The sequence below is a fragment of the Furipterus horrens genome, unplaced genomic scaffold (genome assembly GCF_987537825.1).
Source record: "Furipterus horrens unplaced genomic scaffold, mFurHor1.1.pri manual_scaffold_9, whole genome shotgun sequence".
Lineage (NCBI taxonomy): Eukaryota > Metazoa > Chordata > Mammalia > Chiroptera > Furipteridae > Furipterus > Furipterus horrens.
The window spans coordinates 48,216,492-48,233,539 of record NW_028327179.1 but is presented as its reverse complement, the minus strand read 5'-3'; the positions used below and the strand labels follow the sequence as shown (position 1 = coordinate 48,233,539).

The 17,048-nt window shown below is 35.3% G+C and overlaps 1 protein-coding gene across 2 annotated transcripts in view; it reads left to right on the top strand.

The window, feature by feature from the left end:
• Window positions 1–17,048, top strand: part of RSBN1L (round spermatid basic protein 1 like) — an 80,761-nt gene that overhangs the window by 41,661 nt on the left and 22,052 nt on the right. The window contains exons 2-4 of one of the 2 annotated variants that reach the window (XM_090287304.1): window positions 91–207; window positions 4,148–4,405; window positions 4,724–4,788. In XM_090287304.1, coding sequence (XP_090143430.1) covers window positions 91–207; window positions 4,148–4,405; window positions 4,724–4,788 — 440 coding nt within the window. Of the gene's footprint in view, window positions 1–90; window positions 208–4,147; window positions 4,789–17,048 lie in introns of both variants that reach the window. The other variant, XM_090287303.1, reaches the window with a different exon arrangement.

Below are 17,048 nucleotides of genomic sequence, written 5' to 3'. Positions count from 1 at the left end.
ATGAAGGAAATTTTGGAAATTGTACTATAATTCACTGGAGAAAAACAAAATTGTAAAATAGTTTAAAATATTTCCTTTTTTGTCTTTTAGATAAAATCAAAGACAAAATTAAAGAAAGGGATAAAGAAAAAGAGAGAGAGAAAAAGAAATATAAAGCAATGAATGAGATCAAGAAAGAAAATGGAGAAGTAAAGATTTTGCTGAAAAGTAAGTTTATATCCAGTGATTTTAGTTGTACTGTATTATATTGTTTGGTATACTTACTGGCTTAGTTTTAAAATAAGAAATGTTTGGTGCTGAATTTTCTGAGACTAAATGGTCAGAATATGAAAATTAAATGTAATAGTGGGGAGTTTAATCTGTAGCGTAACGTGTCTTTGGTATATTTATTTACTGAGTCATTAAAAAGTAGTAAAGGTAAGCTTAGTCTTCATTCATATTTAGATCATCTATAATAAAAGACTAAAGCTATTTGTAGCTTAAAAAGGATGATGAAAGGAGTGTTCTTAAAAATATTTGACAGTCATTATATCATAGTCTGGGATTTGGAGGGAAGAAACATTTTATTCTGAGCTAAATTAGATGGTATACTGTTTTACTATATGTTTCTTACATAACAATATTCTCTTTCTGTTTCTTGATTGTTAAAATTGTTTTTAGTTTCTGTTTATACATGGAGGCGGGTCATTGGGTAATAATACAGATGCTATCAATAAATCTGAACTGTTTCAGAGGGAATTGTGGTAGAGTAGAAGGACAGTCTTAAATTCACTCAGCAAGGTAAGAAGAATCAATGGTATTTCGTTGCTAGGCAGCTAACAAATTCATTAGTTGCCCTGTCAAGTTGACAGTTTGCAGAGCAAAACATTTTGGCTTTGATTAATTTCATATTGAAATTATAGGTTGATAAGCCTTTATATTTACATAACAGAGAAAAGGCCATAGCACCTCATGTGCAATGAAATAACTGGTTAATTTATATTATTTTGAATAAACAGTAATAGATTCTATATTTTCATTTCATTCTTTGTCATGTTTCCACATGTTCTTTGGTGGCACTTTTATTTAAGCTCTGTTTTCTACTTGTCAGAACTTTATTTTCTGTAAAGTTATGTTGATGTTGATGAAACATGCCAGAGGTTAAGTTCATGGCTACTTAGTTAATGCTCATGGTCCTTTTGTTCTATTTCTTTTGCCAGTGTGTTTTATCTGTGTTGTCTAGTTAGATTGTAAGCCTTTGAGGCAGGAATCAAATCTAATTACACCAGTGATATATACAGCAGCTAATGATTAATGCTTGAATTGTTTACTTCACCCTAGTGGTTTAGTCATGCAGTCATTTTTTACTGGGTCAGTCAGATAGTCCTTTTCTTATTCATTTAAATGTACAGTGATGTAAATTCCTGTCAGTCAGTTAATTGTTAGATTCCTAACATACCATTAATGTGAAATATGTGACTTTAGAGGTTACATATGCAAACAAGAAAGTTAAAATAGCCTCAAACAATGGAATTTCTTTTTTTTTTTTTTAGTAACATGCAAGGAATCCTTGACTTTAAAGTAGACAAAAAATTTAGGAGATATTTTAAATTGAGTTAAACTGAAACCTAGTGATGATAAGAAAATGAAGTACATTAGGAAATGAATTGGTGACCTTTAGGATGACAGTGGGAAATACATTTACTGTAAAGTGGAAACAAATAATAATTAATTACTGCCTTTCAGGTTGTGAAGATTAAATGAGATAAAATATGGGGGATGTGCCAACTATAGCGTCTGGCCCACAGATTTTAATACATGCAACCTATGTGTGTGCCCTGACTGATAATCGAACCCATAACCTTTTGGTGTAACAAGAGGATGCTCCAACCAGTTGAGCCACCTACCCAGGGCTTTATGACTTTATAAACCTATGTAATCAATGACAGATTTTTATTTTTATTTTTCATGATGATATTAATTTGGTCTTCATTGCATATGCATGAATTTTTTGAAGTGAAAGTTTATTAACATTAAACTTCCCCTTTTTAGAATTGCTATCAACTTGAGGGAATTTTTGTTTCCAGTTTTGGGATTAAGTGGTATTCATATAGTGGAAAACTGAGAAGGAGGCAAGGGAAAAACCTATAAACCTCAGGTAGTCAGTTGGTAAGAGAAATCTTTTCATTCAGATTCATTTAAGTGATCAGTAGCAATGTTTTGGATGCCATGAGGGACACATTGATGGGGGGGAGAAAAGTATCAGTTCACTCCGAATTTATATGAAAGTTATTTGTTTCACTCATATTATACAATGTCCTAAAGGACATATGATATACAGGTATCCTATGAATGAAAAAAATAGTAAGTGTATCACATATATTCACATATGTGGAATATAGAGTAATTTTAGAGTGATTCCAGTCCCAACTGGAGAGATAAAGGAAAGCAAAATGAAGTAAATGACAAGAATTTTTAAAGGAATAGTAAGAAAGAGTTCAGTAGTATTGGGCAGGGCAAGTGTATTTTAGGGAGAGGAAATGCCTTTGTCTGTGGTAGAAAGATAAAGTAGAACTAGGTTATATCTTATAAGAAATTATAAGTAGTGAAGATTGACCAGAGCATGAGTTACTTGAGGGCATTGTCTTCCAGTCTGGAGAGGTTATATTTTATTTGGTAGGCATTGAGAACCCTTGAAAACAGTTGAGTCAAGGAATGAATATGATTAAAACAGTGTATAAAACTTAAAGATTAATATGGCTCCAGAATTCAGGATGAGAGACAGCCATGAGGCAGTTGTATCAAGGACGTCAAAAATAAGAATGAGCTAGATAATTTCTGTCTAACCGTAGAGAGATGAGGAAGAATAATGTGAGACGGTATCATTAATAATTTGAACATCCCGGGAAAGAAAACTTGAGTAGACTGGAAGCAGGCCTACATTTTAAGGGATGAGAATAATGGTAAGCTAAAAACGAGAAGGCACTGGACATAGACTGTCCTTTACAAGAATTCTGATGATGAAAGAAGGGGAAAGAACTATTAAGCAAATGTTTTTGGAATGGATGGAGGGACTTAATTTTGGAAAGTAAGCAGGGCATCTTACTCACTGGAGACAGGAATAAAAGAGATATGTAAAGATGGAAAAATTTAGGTGAAGAAGTAGGTTGGGAAGATTAAATTCAGGAAGGTTATCTATAAAAGTGAAATAACAGGTGAAAACAGTGAATGCTTTTTTTTTCAATTTAACAGCTTAATGGCTTTTTAATATCTTACAAAGCATAATTTACTGAGAATGTTTACTTTTTTCCTGTTGTATAGAAATAAATATACTGTGGTAATGTTAAGTGTTTATATATATACACTTAGATTCTGTAGCTTTAAAGTCTCTGTGGATTAATTATTTTATTCTTTGGAGTTCTAAATTTCTGAGCCCAGAGTGTACTTGCCTTCAGTGACAGAAGCTTGTTAATATATAGTCCTATACTCCATGTGTTTAAAAAATTTTGTTTTAAATTTATATCTGTTAGTGCATGGGTATCATTTGTGCTTCGGGCATCAGAAATTATTCTAGTATTGTCATCTCCTTAAGGTAGGATATTCACTGGGAACTTGGTAAACTCTAGTGCACCTAAAACAGCCCATTTTAGATGCAAGGGTAGTTTTCTAAGGAGGAAATATAGTAAAAAACTAAGAAATTGCTGATTGTTGCTTTTATTACTAAGCAAGTATTTTTCTCCTTTAATGGTTTATGAATCTTGATATCTGTATGCAATTTTTAAGAACTTAAAATATATATTATCTCATATATCATCATATATATCATTGGGAAACATCTGGAGGGCATTGTATTGATCTTTGTTCAACTTTTCATTTCTGATTTTCTATATTTAAAATTTGAAAATTATGCTTTCTAAAATATTCACTCATTTCATTGCTTCAGTAAACACTGATTGAGCATCTGCTATATGTCAGAAAGGTGTAACTGCCTTAAGCCTTGGTTTTTGTGTGTGACTAAATTATGATTATCAATACTGTGTAAAATGAGTCCCAAATATAAACTTAATTTTAAGTAAACTTTGCTTATTTATTATAAAACAGTCCCTAAAGCATGGTTTTTTAAGAAACTAAAATATGGAGTTTCAAAAAAAACATATTTTCCCAACAGGTGGGAAGGAGAAACCAAAAACAAATGTAGAAGACTTACAAATTAAAAAGGTAAAGAAGAAAAAGAAAAAGAAACACAAAGAGAATGAAAAACGGAAGCGTCCAAAAATGTATAGCAAATCTATTCAAACCATCTGCTCAGGATTGCTATCTGATGTTGAAGATCAAGAAGCCAAAGGCATCCTAAATGATAACATAAAGGATTACAGTGGAAAGAATTTGGATACCAGGAACTATGATTCCAGAATTCCAGAGAACAGTGAGTTTCCATTTGTCTCATTAAAGGAGCCACGGGTTCAGAATAACCTCAAAAGGTTGGACACTTTGGAGTTCAGACAGCTCATTCATATTGAGCATCAGCCTAATGGAGGTGCGTCAGTTATCCATGCCTACAGTAATGAACTTACCCGTCTGTCTCCTGTGGAGATGGAGAGGTTTGCAGAAGAGTTTGTGGGTCTAGTATTCAGTGAAAATGAAAACTCTGCAGCTTTCTATGTAATGGGTATTGTTCATGGGGCAGCTGCTTATTTACCTGACTTTTTAGACTACTTTTCGTTTAATTTTCCCAATTCGCCAGTGAAAATGGAGATTTTGGGAAAGAAGGATATAGAGACAACGACTATGTCCAATTTTCATGCTCAGGTAAGAAGTTCTTAGCTTTTTTTAAAAAAGAAACTTTTAATTATATTTTTAGACAAGTTTCTGTTGTTTCTTATTTTGCTGTAGTTTTGAAATTAAAAGGTAAGACTAATGAAATGAAACCTCTTGGGATTATTAAGAATAAATTATTCTTGTTGTGGACATTGGAGTTTAAATTGGATTCTACTTATCTGTTTTTTCTTAAAGGTAATTAACAAAATAATTAAGATTCTGTTGTGCTCTTTTTCAAAGATTTACCTTGGAAATGAAATGAATGAATTCAGCCATGTATTTTCCAGTCCTTACCTGAAAGTTACCTGAAATTATCTTCTTTGTTTATGTGACAGTGCCTTAAAATTGCTCAGCACCAGATCCATCACATAGTAGATGGTGAACAAATTCTGGCTATTAAAAATTTTGTGGAACAAGGCAGTCATCAGTTAATTTTATGATTATGTGAGAAAGTTCACACATCAATGCATATATTGAGCTAATTTTCATTGCCTGCCCTTCTCCAAGGTGAATATATATTATTTTAGAAAGCAGAAACAGAATTAAGTGTGCTGACATTTAAAGGTGAATGTAGGACCATTTAAAAACCTGGTGAGGTTTTCTCCCACTCAGATCAGGGACTCTTTAGGCCAGGAAATCAGCCAATTTTCACACTTATTGGTGCTTAAATGTCTGGTTTTCTAGGTAATAATTGACATCATTCTAATTCGGAAGGAGGAAAAATGTTAAAGTTTCAGAAGGATCTTAGTGATGATCTATCCCAACCTTTCTCAACTTACAGATAAACTGACAAAGACAGAAGTAACTTACTGTTTTACGGTTGGCAGCAGTGCTAGGAATAGGTCAAAATCTACTTAATCTTCATCCAGGACTGTCTTCCTTATTCTGAGTGTGTGTGTGTACATATGTGTATCTGTGTATACACACAGACACGCATGTGTTTAAGTTGTAGTCTCCACCTTATGTGATAGTCTGGATGTCCAGTCACTTCCACACAAACCAAACATCCCACCCCCACAACATGTTTCGTCTATACTCTGTAATATGCTATAGTCTGGAAATTATGGTAGTATTTAAAGTTTCAATGTATGTGTGTGAGAATTATTCACTAATACAATATGTTTGAGAATCAGAATTTAAATATTTTTCAGAGCTCTCTCATTTTATAGAATTCCAGAATAACCAGTAACTTGTCTGAGGTTACACCCGAATTTAGTGGTAAAACCATACCGGGATCTGGTAATAGTGTGTATTATTGATTGAGTACTGAGTGTGTCAAGAATTGCTCTAAGCACTTTATATGCAATACACCATTCAGTCTTCATTACAATCTATTTTAGCAATAGGAAGGAGATACAGTGAGAGAAGAAATAACTTGTCCAAAGTCCTTTAGTACGAGATCATTTGTTTGTCATTTATTATTTGTCTGTTAAGATTTTGTCAGGTTTTATCTAAGACCTCTTGACTTCCATTCCCGTTTGTTTCTACTATGTCACAAACTTTCTCACTGTCACAAACTTTCTCACTGTCATACTATGCAAGTTTATTTCAGTCATCTTTAAAATGTCATGTATTTTTTTTATCCTTACCTGAGGATATTTTAATTGCTTTTAGAGAGAGAGGAAGGGAGAGAAGGATTGAAACACTGATGTGAGAAAGAAACATTGATTCAGTGCCTTCTCTTACACGCCACAACTGGGGATTGAACCCATAACCTGGCTATGTGCCTTGCTAGGAGTCAAACCCACAACTTTCAGTCTGTGGGACAACACTCAAACCAACAGAACCACACTGGCCACGGCTATCATAATTCTTACATTTGCTTTTCAAATTTTCTTTTAAGGTTAGGAATTATTGTTATTATTATTTTTAATATGTTTTATTGATTATGCTGTTACAGTTGTCCCAATTTCTTTTCCCTTTGTTCCCCTTCGCCCAGTGAACCCCTCCCTCCAATTGTCCCTCCCCCTTAGTATATGCGCATTGGTTGTGCATATAGTTCTTCCCCAACATCTTCCTGTCTACTCCATTCCATCCTACTATGCTTCTTAATTCCTATACCATCTTCCTCCCTTTCCCCCCTACCCCTTTCCTGCTGACCTCCCCCCATAATGTTCCTCATACCTATAGTTCTTTTCCCACTCTTGTTGCCTACTTAGTTTGCCTTTGTTTTGGTTCCCTATCTTCTGTTGTTGGTTGTTGTGATACAGTTTTCATTTTAATGTTCATAGTTTTGATCCTCTTTCTTGTAGACAAGTCCCTTTAACATTTCATATAACAGTGGTTTGGATCTGATGAACTCCTTCAGTTTTATTTTGCCCTGGAAGCACTTTCTCTGCCCTTCTATTCTGAATGACAGCTTTGCTGGATAGAGTAATCATGGTTGTAGGTTTTTGCTTTTCATTGCTTTGAATATTTCTTGCCAGTCCCTTCTTGCCTGCAGAGTTTCTTTTGAGAAATCAGCTGATAGTCTAATTAGGACCCCTTTGTACGTAATTCTCTTCTTCTCTCTTGCTGCTCTTAAGATTCTCTTTATTCTTAATTTTTGACATTTTGATGATAATGTGTCTTGGTGGGGTTCTCCCTGGGTCCAGTTTTTTTTGGAATTCTCTGTGCTTCCTGGACCTGTAAGTCTATTTCCTTCCCCAAGTTAGGGAAGTTCTGCTTCATTATTTTTGCACATAATTTTTCAATTTCTAGTTCTTCCTCTTCACCTTCTGGCAACCTTATGATTCGGATATTGGCCCGCTTATAGCTGTCCTATAGGTTTCTGAGCCTCTCCTCATTTTTCTCACTTTTTGTTTCCTCTTTCTGCACTGGTTGACTGTTTGTTTCTTCCCTATGTTCCAGTTGGTTGATTTGATCCCTGGTTTTCTTTCCCTCACCACTAGTTTCGTACGTGTTTTTGTTCATTTCAGCAGGGCTAGCTTTCATTCCTTCCCCGTTTTGTTTAAGATCTGCTGTTAGATCTGTAAGCATTTGTATAACCAAAGCTCTGAACTGTGCCTCAGAAAGATTTCCTATCTGCTTCTTCGTTAGATTAGATATTTGCTGTCTGGTCAGCTGTGTGATTGGGATCTCTATCACGATCTGTGCCATCCTGACAGTTTTGTGTTCTTCATTACCAGCTGTGGGTCTGGCCCATATCTATGTGATCTGTCAGCTGCAAGGACTGCTTTTACCTCTTTAGCTTTATATTTAATGTAGGAAGGTGACTGTACTAGGTCTTTGTGCCTTTATTCCAAGACCCTCCAGATCCAGTCATTTCTATGGTGTGGGGACGCATATCTAGTGAAAAGCTGCTATGAACTGTTCATTTGATATTTCCTCCACTCTTGATTCTTAGTTTGTTTGATTTTTTTAAGAGCTTAAACATGGAAGTGTTTCCTGCAGACTGGCAGATAACCTTGGGTTTGTCCTTATGCACTGTCTTCATGAACATGAATGGGATCCAGAAGAGAGCAGTAGCACAAAAATGAGCATACTTACTTTGGTTAAGGTTTATTTCAGTTTCTTGACATTCACTAAAAGCTCCCTTTCTTAACCTAATTTGTGTTATCCCTAGAGGAAATGATTTTTATTTATTTATTATTTTTAGGTATATTTTATTGATTATGTTGTTACAGTTGTCCCAATTTCTTTTCCCTTTGCTCCCCTCTGCCCAGTACCCCCTTCCCTTTACCAGTCCCCCCCCACCCCCTTAGTTCATGTCCATGGTTCGTACATCTAAGTTCTTTGGCTTCACCTTTTCCTATATTATTCTTACTATCGCCCTGTCTATTTTGTACCTACCAATTATGCTTCTTAATCCCTGCAACATTTCTCCCTCTTCCCCCTCCCAGCTAACAACCCTGCAAATGATCCCCGTACCTATGATTCTGTTCCAATTCTGGCTGTTCGCTTAGTTTGCTTTTATTTTTTAATTCAGTTGTTGATAGTTGTGAGTTTGTTGTCATTTTAATGTTCATAGTTTCGGTCTTCTTTTTCTTAAGTCCATTTAACATTTTATATAATAATGCTTGGTGACGATGAATGCCTTTAGTTTTATCTTGTCTGGGAAGCACTTCATCTGCCCTTCCATTCTAAATGACAGTTTTGCTGGGTACAGTAATCTTGGTTGTAAGTCCTTGCTTTACATCACCTTGAATACTTCTTGCCAGTCCCTTCTTGCCTGCAAAGTTTCTTTTGAGAAATTAGCTGACAGTCTTATAGGAACCCCTTTGCGGGTAACTTTTTGCTTTTCTTTTGCTGCTTTTAAGATAACTTTTTGCTTTTCTCTTGCTGCTTTTAAGATTCTCTCTTTATCTTTAACCTTTAGCATTTTAATTATGACATGTCTTGGTGTGGTCCTCTTTAGGTCTAGCTTGTTTGGGACTCTCTGTGCTTCCTGGACTTGTATGTCTATTTCCTTCACCAAATTTGGGAGATTTTCCTTCATTATTTTTTTACATAAGTTTTCAATTTCTTGCTCTTCTTCTTCTGCTGGCACCCTTATGATTTGGATGTTGGCACATTTAAAGTTGTCCCAGAGATTCCTAAGACTCCTTATTTTTTTCAATTCTTGTTTCCTCATTCTGTACTGTTTGACTGTTTATTTCTTCCTTATGTTCCAAATCATTGATTTGAACGCCAGTTTCCTTCCCTTCACCATTGGTTTTGTGTGGATTTTCCTTTGTTTCATTTAGCATAGCCTTCACTTTTTCCTTTCTTTGTTTGCTGTACTTAAGCATATCTGTCAATTCTGTGAGCATCTTTAACACCAGTGTTTTGAACTCTGTGTCTATTAGATTGGCTATTTCCTTGTTGCTTAGTTCTCCCATTGGAACCTTGATCCATTCCCTCTTTTGGGCCATACCTCTATCTCCTCATCTTGAGAGGCTCCTGTGTTTGTTTGCCTCTGTGTCTTAGTTAGAGCTGTCTCACAGTGCAGGTGGCCCATTTCACTACGTTATGGTGCTGTATGTGGCGGAGGGGTCTGAGAGGGAACAATGCCACTTGCTCAGCACTCACCCTTTTTCCAGGCACTTCTCCCACTTCCATTTTGGCCTGGTGCTTCTCTAGCTGTTGACCTGACTGTTGTTCCCAGAGTGTGTGGGTCTAAGGCTGTTCTAGAACTGTGGGGGCCCTTTAAACAAGCTGACTTTGCTGAGAGACTGGAAGTTTCTTCCTCTGCCCAACTCCCACTGGTTTTCACAGTCAGAAGCAATGAGGCTTTATTTTTCCCAGCATTGGAACCGTGAGCTGTGAGGTCTAGTGTGGTGCTAGGAGCGCTTCCCAGTGTGCCTCCCTAGTTTTTAAAATGTGTAAATGTGCTTTCCGCTGTCCTGTTGCTGCTGCTGCCACACTGTTTCCTCTCTATCCCTCTTACTTGTCTGCCTGACTAAATATCTTTATATCTTTATTTGTTGAACTTCCATGCAGCTCGATTTTCTGGAACTTCTGGTTGTCCCTAGTTTTGAGATAGTTGTATTCCTTCTTAGTTGTGAAGCAAGACGCATAGTGTCTACCTATGCCTCCATCTTGGCTGGCAGGAAATGGTTTTTAAAAACTACTTCCATAGTTTTCCATTCAGGAAAATGCTTTGTAAATTGCAGGGCTAACTTATAGACATATATTTACAGCTAAACCAGTTTATAACTTGAGGCTTTTCTTGTCCTGAATATGAGAACTTTTCTTTCAAATTTAGTTTGTAGAATTATTTTAACTTCAATGTAATAGTAAGTTGTGACTGGGTTAGTGTGGGTAGTTGAATGAACTCTAATGTCAGGTAGATGGAAAGGGGAAGGAGTCTAGTCCTGGTTCTGCCATGTACCAGCTGTGACATTGAATAGCTACTTAAACTCTTTATGTGTCAGTTTCCTCACCTACAAAATAATCATGATGACAGTGCTCAGTTAACAGGGTAGTGGTTAGAAATGCTCTGTAGACTGTAACAAGTTTTACAAAGAGAGTTGTTATACTGATTCAGTGTGTTATTACAACAGCTTTCCATTTTGTTTAGTAGGTGACTGACTGAAGATCCTTAAAAGGTGTTAATTGATGGTAGGGAGTTCAGCAAGTACAGTAGTGGCTCTCTATATCACGGTTCCCTTGCAGGCTCACTGTATCGCAGGATTTTAAAAAATATTATATTTATTTATCATGGGTTTTTCGTTATATCGCGGGATTTTGCAGTATTGTTGTTAAAGTTACGTAGGTTTAAGAGTGTCGTCGTCGGCAGCCGTCCGTCTCGAGAGACGATGGTGTAGCTTCTTAAGAGTCTATCTGCACCTCCGAGAATGGCTGTGCAGTCCGACTCGGGAGTGACATGGTATCTGTCTCCTCCCGTGTTGAATCGACATCTTGTGATGACGCTGAAGCTACAGAGCCTGGGCAGGGTAATATGGAGGGTCTGCTGTTGCCCATGCAGCAGACCCCCCCTCTCTTCGCAGCTAAGGGGTCCAAGGGAAAGACGGAGTCGATACAGCTTGGGTTCAGGTGCGCCGCAGGAGTTGCCGGTGTTGACTACAACGTCAAACCGCCTTAGGGACTCCGGCTCCGGATTTTCTGTCGGGGTTTACTCCTTTAGCCTTTCCCCTGAAGAGGTATGCCGCAAGGCAGTGGAGGTTTTTTGGAGTCAGAGTTTTCCTTCTCTGATGTGCCCTGACTGGAAGATCGAACCAGCGACACTTAGCTCGCAGGCCGACGCTCAATCCACTGAGCTAAACCAGCCAGGGCAGATTTAAGAGTGTAGAATATGTTTAAGAACATAAGTAGTGTTTATAAAAGGTTAATAAGGGACTGGGAATGGTTTATAAGTGTGTGGGAAGGGTTTATAAAGCCTTAAAATATATATAAATACTAAAATAAATGTAAGGTTCCTACTTTGCGGATTTTCACCTGTTGCGGGGGAGGGGTATGAACGTAATACCAGTGATAAGTGAGAGAATACTGTACTGAAGACCAAAAATTACCATAAATACTTAGATAAAAGTTGATTAAATTCTGTTACGTACACACAATGAAATATAATCCAGCCATAAAAAATAGTAATATACTGCTAATGCTACAGTGTAGATGAACCTTGAAAACATTAACTGAAAGAACCAGTCACAAAAGGTCATATGATTCCATTTTATGAAACATCCACAATAGGTAAATTAGAAATCAAAGCAGATTGGTGGTTGCCAGAAGCTGGTGGTAGGGGGAAATGGGAAGTAACTGCTTGGTGGATAAGAAGTTTTCTTAATTTTTTTAATTGATATTTTTTGGAGATAACTGACATTATATAAGTTTTAGGTTGCACCACAACAATTTGATATATGTATCTATTGTGAAATGATTACCGCAGAGTTTAGTTAATATTTATTACCACAAATAGTTGCAAATTCTTTTTCTTGTGATGAGAACTTTTAATCTCTATTCTCTTAGTAACTTTCAAATATACAGTAGTGTTAACTGTGGTCAACATGGCTGAACATTACATCCCTGTGACTTATTTATCTAATAATAAGTTTGTACCGTTTGACCACCTTTATCCTTTTCATCCCTCTGGTAACCACTAGTTGTTCTCTGTATCCCCTCTGGTAACCACTAGTTGTTCTCTGTATCCGTGAGTTCAGGTTTTTTGTTTGTTTGTTTGTTTTAAGATTCTACATATAAGTGAGATCATATAATTATTTGTCTTCTCTCTGATTATTTTCACTTTGCATAATGCCCTCAAGGTCCATCCATGTTGTCTCAAATGGCAGGATTTCTTTCTTTTTTTATAGCTGAATACTAGTTGTGTGTGTGTGTGTGTGTGAGTGTGTGTGTGTTTTCTTTATCCATTCTTCCATCAGTGGACACTTGAGTTGTTTCCATTTCCGTGTCTTGGCTATTGTGAATAATGCTGTATAGTGCACATGGCAGTTGCAATATCTTTTCAAGACAGTGATTTTATTTTCTTTGGATAAATACCCGGAAGTGGAATTGCAGGATCATGTGGTAGTTCTATGTTTTATTTTAAACTTTTAAAAAATAAACATTTTAAAGCTTTTTAAAACTGATTTTTAAAAATAACCTTTTTACTGAATTATAATATGTTCACAGAATGCATACATTCTAAATGTATAGCTTGATTAATCTTTACAAAATGAACATATCTATGATTTTTAAAAGTAGAGTATTACTAGTAGCCAAAAGCTCTCCCCAACCCCCTCTTTATCACCGTTCTGCCCACCCCCACCACCTGTAATACATAAACACCCAGGTTATTACTCTCATGACTTTGAATACCACAGATAAATTTTGCCTGTTTTGAACTTTTATATAATATATTCAATTAATATGTACATTGTCATGTGTGGTTTCTTTCCTTATGCATTGTTTGTGAGATTCTGTATTTTGTGTGTAGCAACAGTTTATTTTCTCAATGCTGTATGATATTCCATTGTTTGAATATACCATGGTTTATTTATCCTTGTTTACTGTGGATAGATATTTGAATTCTTTCCAGTTTGTGGCTGTTACAGTTGCGACAGCTATGAATATTTTTGTACATGTGTTTTGGTGAGCATATATATTTATTTCTGTTGGGTATATATATAATATTGGAATTTCAGAATCAAAGGTATGCAAATGTTCAGTTATACCAGCCACTGCAGTTTTATGTTATTCTACATTCCTACCAGCAGTGTTTCACATCCTTGGTTACACTTGGTTGTTTCTCTTTCATTTTAGCCATTCTGGTGGCTGTGTAATAATAATTTTTCATTGTGTATTTAATTCACATTTCCCTGAGGACTAATTTGGATATCCACTTTTGTAAAAATACCTGGTCTACTCTTTTGCCCATTTTCCAATGGGTTTTTTCCCCCTAATTTGTTGGAGTTCTTTACATATTATGAATGTGAATTGTGTCAGCTGTGTGTATTGCAAATATTTCCTTTCACTTGTTGGCTTACTTTCTCACTCTTAGAGTGTCTTTCGATGACCAGAAGTTCTTAAGTTTAATGTAATTAATTTACAAGCTCCTCCCCTGTATTATTAGTGCTTTTTGAATCATATTTAAGAAATCTTTGCGTACCCCAAGGTAATTAATATGTTCTCCTAAGTTTTCTTTTGGAAATTGTTATTGTTTTACCTTCCATCTTTAAATCTACAGTTATTCTGGAATTAATTTTTGCATATGGTATAAAATAAAGATGAAGGTTCCTATTTTTCCATAAGGTATTCAGTGGCCACAGTCATTTGTCAAACAGACATTATTCCCCATTAAGTTGCATTGCCACCGTGGTTTTAATCAATTGATCATATATGTGTGGGTTTCTGGGCTCTCTTTAATTTCATTATTCTGTTTGTCTTAATTGGTATACTTTATGTAATATACTTAATAGCTAGTAGAATAAGTATCAATTTTGTTATTATTCAAGATTTCCTTGATTGTTTATATTTCCATATAAACTTTATAGTTGGCATGTCATATTCCACAGAAAAATTTGCTGGGATGTTGATTGGGATTACATTGAATCTATAGATAAGTTTGGGTAGAATTGATGTCCTCACAATATTGAATCTTCCAGTCTGTGATCATGGTATTTCTCATCATATTTGTTTATTTTTTCTCTTTAATATTTTTTGGTTTTAGCCTACAAATCTTGCACATCTTGTTATACTTATTTTTAGCTATTTGAGGGCTTCATTTTGTTAATCACTATTTTTGAGAATTTGGAAGCTCTGAGCATGTACTAGAGTGTGATGTTAACTCATCTTCAGAAATTGAAAATATTTTGTATCATTTTTCTTTCAGTGTCCCCCCCCACCCCCTTACCTATGTCATTATCTTACAAGTTTGTTAGTAAAATCACATAGGGAAGCTATTGGGTTGGCCAAAATGTTCGTTTTATTTTTTCCGTAAAAGACACATTTTTCATTTACACCAGTAACTTTATTGATTTGGATATTTTGAGTGCTGGCTATGTCCCACTATTGGCTTCTGCTGGGTAGAGGTCAGGGGTGCTGCTAAACATCTTCCAATATATAAGACAGCCCCACAGCAAAGAATTATTTGGGCAAAATGTCAGTAGTACCAAGAAACTTCGCAAACCACTTTTGATACATTTGATCAGTCATAGCACCTTCTCCATACACTGCACAAATCTTTTTTTGCATTTCAGTTTTGTTTTTACATTTCTCGAAATAATAAAGCATAAGATGCCGAAAAGGTGCATTTTATTAAAATAGCTGCACAAAAAAAATTACCAATTTTGGTAAGTTTTTTAAAAAAATGCAGGCTATTATGACAGCTGTCACAATAGAATTTAACAAAATTCTTTTGAATGAGGTGAAAGACAACTAAGCACTACTGGAGCCATTTTACAGAAAAAAACAAATGAACTTTTTGTCCAACCCATTATACATTTGTTGATGTGAAATAAATTAGCCTAGATACTGCCATGCAAATTTGTCTTCAAAAGAATTAGTTGAGGTGATAATATTAATTGAACTAATGTGTATAGTATTCCCTCACTTATCGCAAGTTCTATACCCCCCCGCCCATGATAGGTGAAAATCCACGAAGTAGGAACCTTACATTTATTTTAGTATTTATACATATTTTAAGGCTTTATAAATCCTTCCCACACACTTATAAACCGTTCCCAGTCCCTTATTAACCTTTCCCACTCCCTTATTAACCTTTTTCACACTTTTATAAATACTACTTATGTTCTTAAACATATTCTACCCTATTAAACCTATGTAACTTTAACAACAGTACTGCAAAATCCTGCGATATAATGAAAAATCTGTGGTAAATAATTAAATATAATATTTTAAAAAATCCAGCGATACAGTGAGGTCGTGATAAGTGAACCACGATAAAGAGAGGGATTGCTGTTTTAGTATTCTAGGGAAAAGGAGTTATTAATATTGGAATGTAGTTTCACTTAATATCAATCATAACGAAGACAAGTTGTGGGTAAAGTCAAATTCATGTTCAGTGGTTGTTCAGGAATAAAGCTTGATAGTTCGTTTGATCATGATGCCTTCTCATTCACTAAATTCAATAAATTAGGTTCACTAGAACCTGCTCTAGTTATGAGATAATGCTTTTTATGGAGCAGAGGGAAGCAGACCTATAGAGAAAACTTTCAAATTGTAAAATTTTGTAACTCAGTAACTATCCTATAATTTTTTCCCTACCTTTTATATTCTGAAAAACCTTTGATCCAGTCAAAACCAGACCAAAAAGGAGTATCCAGAAGATCCAGAAACATATGAAAAGAGATAATAGAGAAGAGTATGAATCTGATCTTTATTCTTTTTATTTAATCTTATGTTGGAAAATACATTTAGCAGTGTCAAAGAAAGAAATTCATGATAATGGTAATGAGTATATATATAATTAACACTACTTTTAATGGATAAAACAGTGTATATAATGTTAAAATATGTTTTTTGTGTTTTCTTGTATTATAATATCGTAATCTGTGCAAATAGTGAAGCTTGGAACATTGTAAATAAAAACCCATTCATCTGAATTTTAAGACAGGTTCCCATAATTTTATGTCCAGGTTTAGATCAGACCCAAGGAATAAATACTACCAGCATTGCCACTGTACTGTATGATGGCATAAATTGTCACTGCAGCCATTCACAATAATGTAAATAACATTCCCCAGAATGTGTAACCTGATGGTCCTGACTACCAGTGCCTTGTGGAACCTAAACCAAGTTCATGCTGGCTTTACAACCTGAGAAGACTAGAATTTTCCCCCATTTAAAAAAAAAAAAAATAGTACAACCAGAACAACCAAAATAAACTGCCTTAAATTTTGTGGAAACAAAAAATGACAAATTATGAGCAATTTCCTGATCTTTATAGTGATGGTGTTTATCTCTCTACTGTTACTCGTGTGTAGTTTTCAGAGAAAACTCATTTTGTACCTGTTCAGCCTTTATCATTGAAACATGTTAATTTGAGGGTTTGTGTGTGTGTGTGTGTGTGTGTGTGTGTGTGTGCATATATATGTACACACACGATACTGACCAAGGATCAAGATATCCTGTTCTTTGGTTTTCCATCTTCATATATCCTTTCAGGTTACCTGAAAATTTTGAAGACCTTGTGGAATTATATATTGTGTTAATAGGTCATGTCATTTCTCTAATGTCATGGCTCTGAGGTGAGTGGTATAATATCAACTATATAATAAAAATTTGTTTGAGAATAGAAACATACATATATGATTTTTGCTGAAGGTTTGTAACCTGTCTGCTATATATCAGTT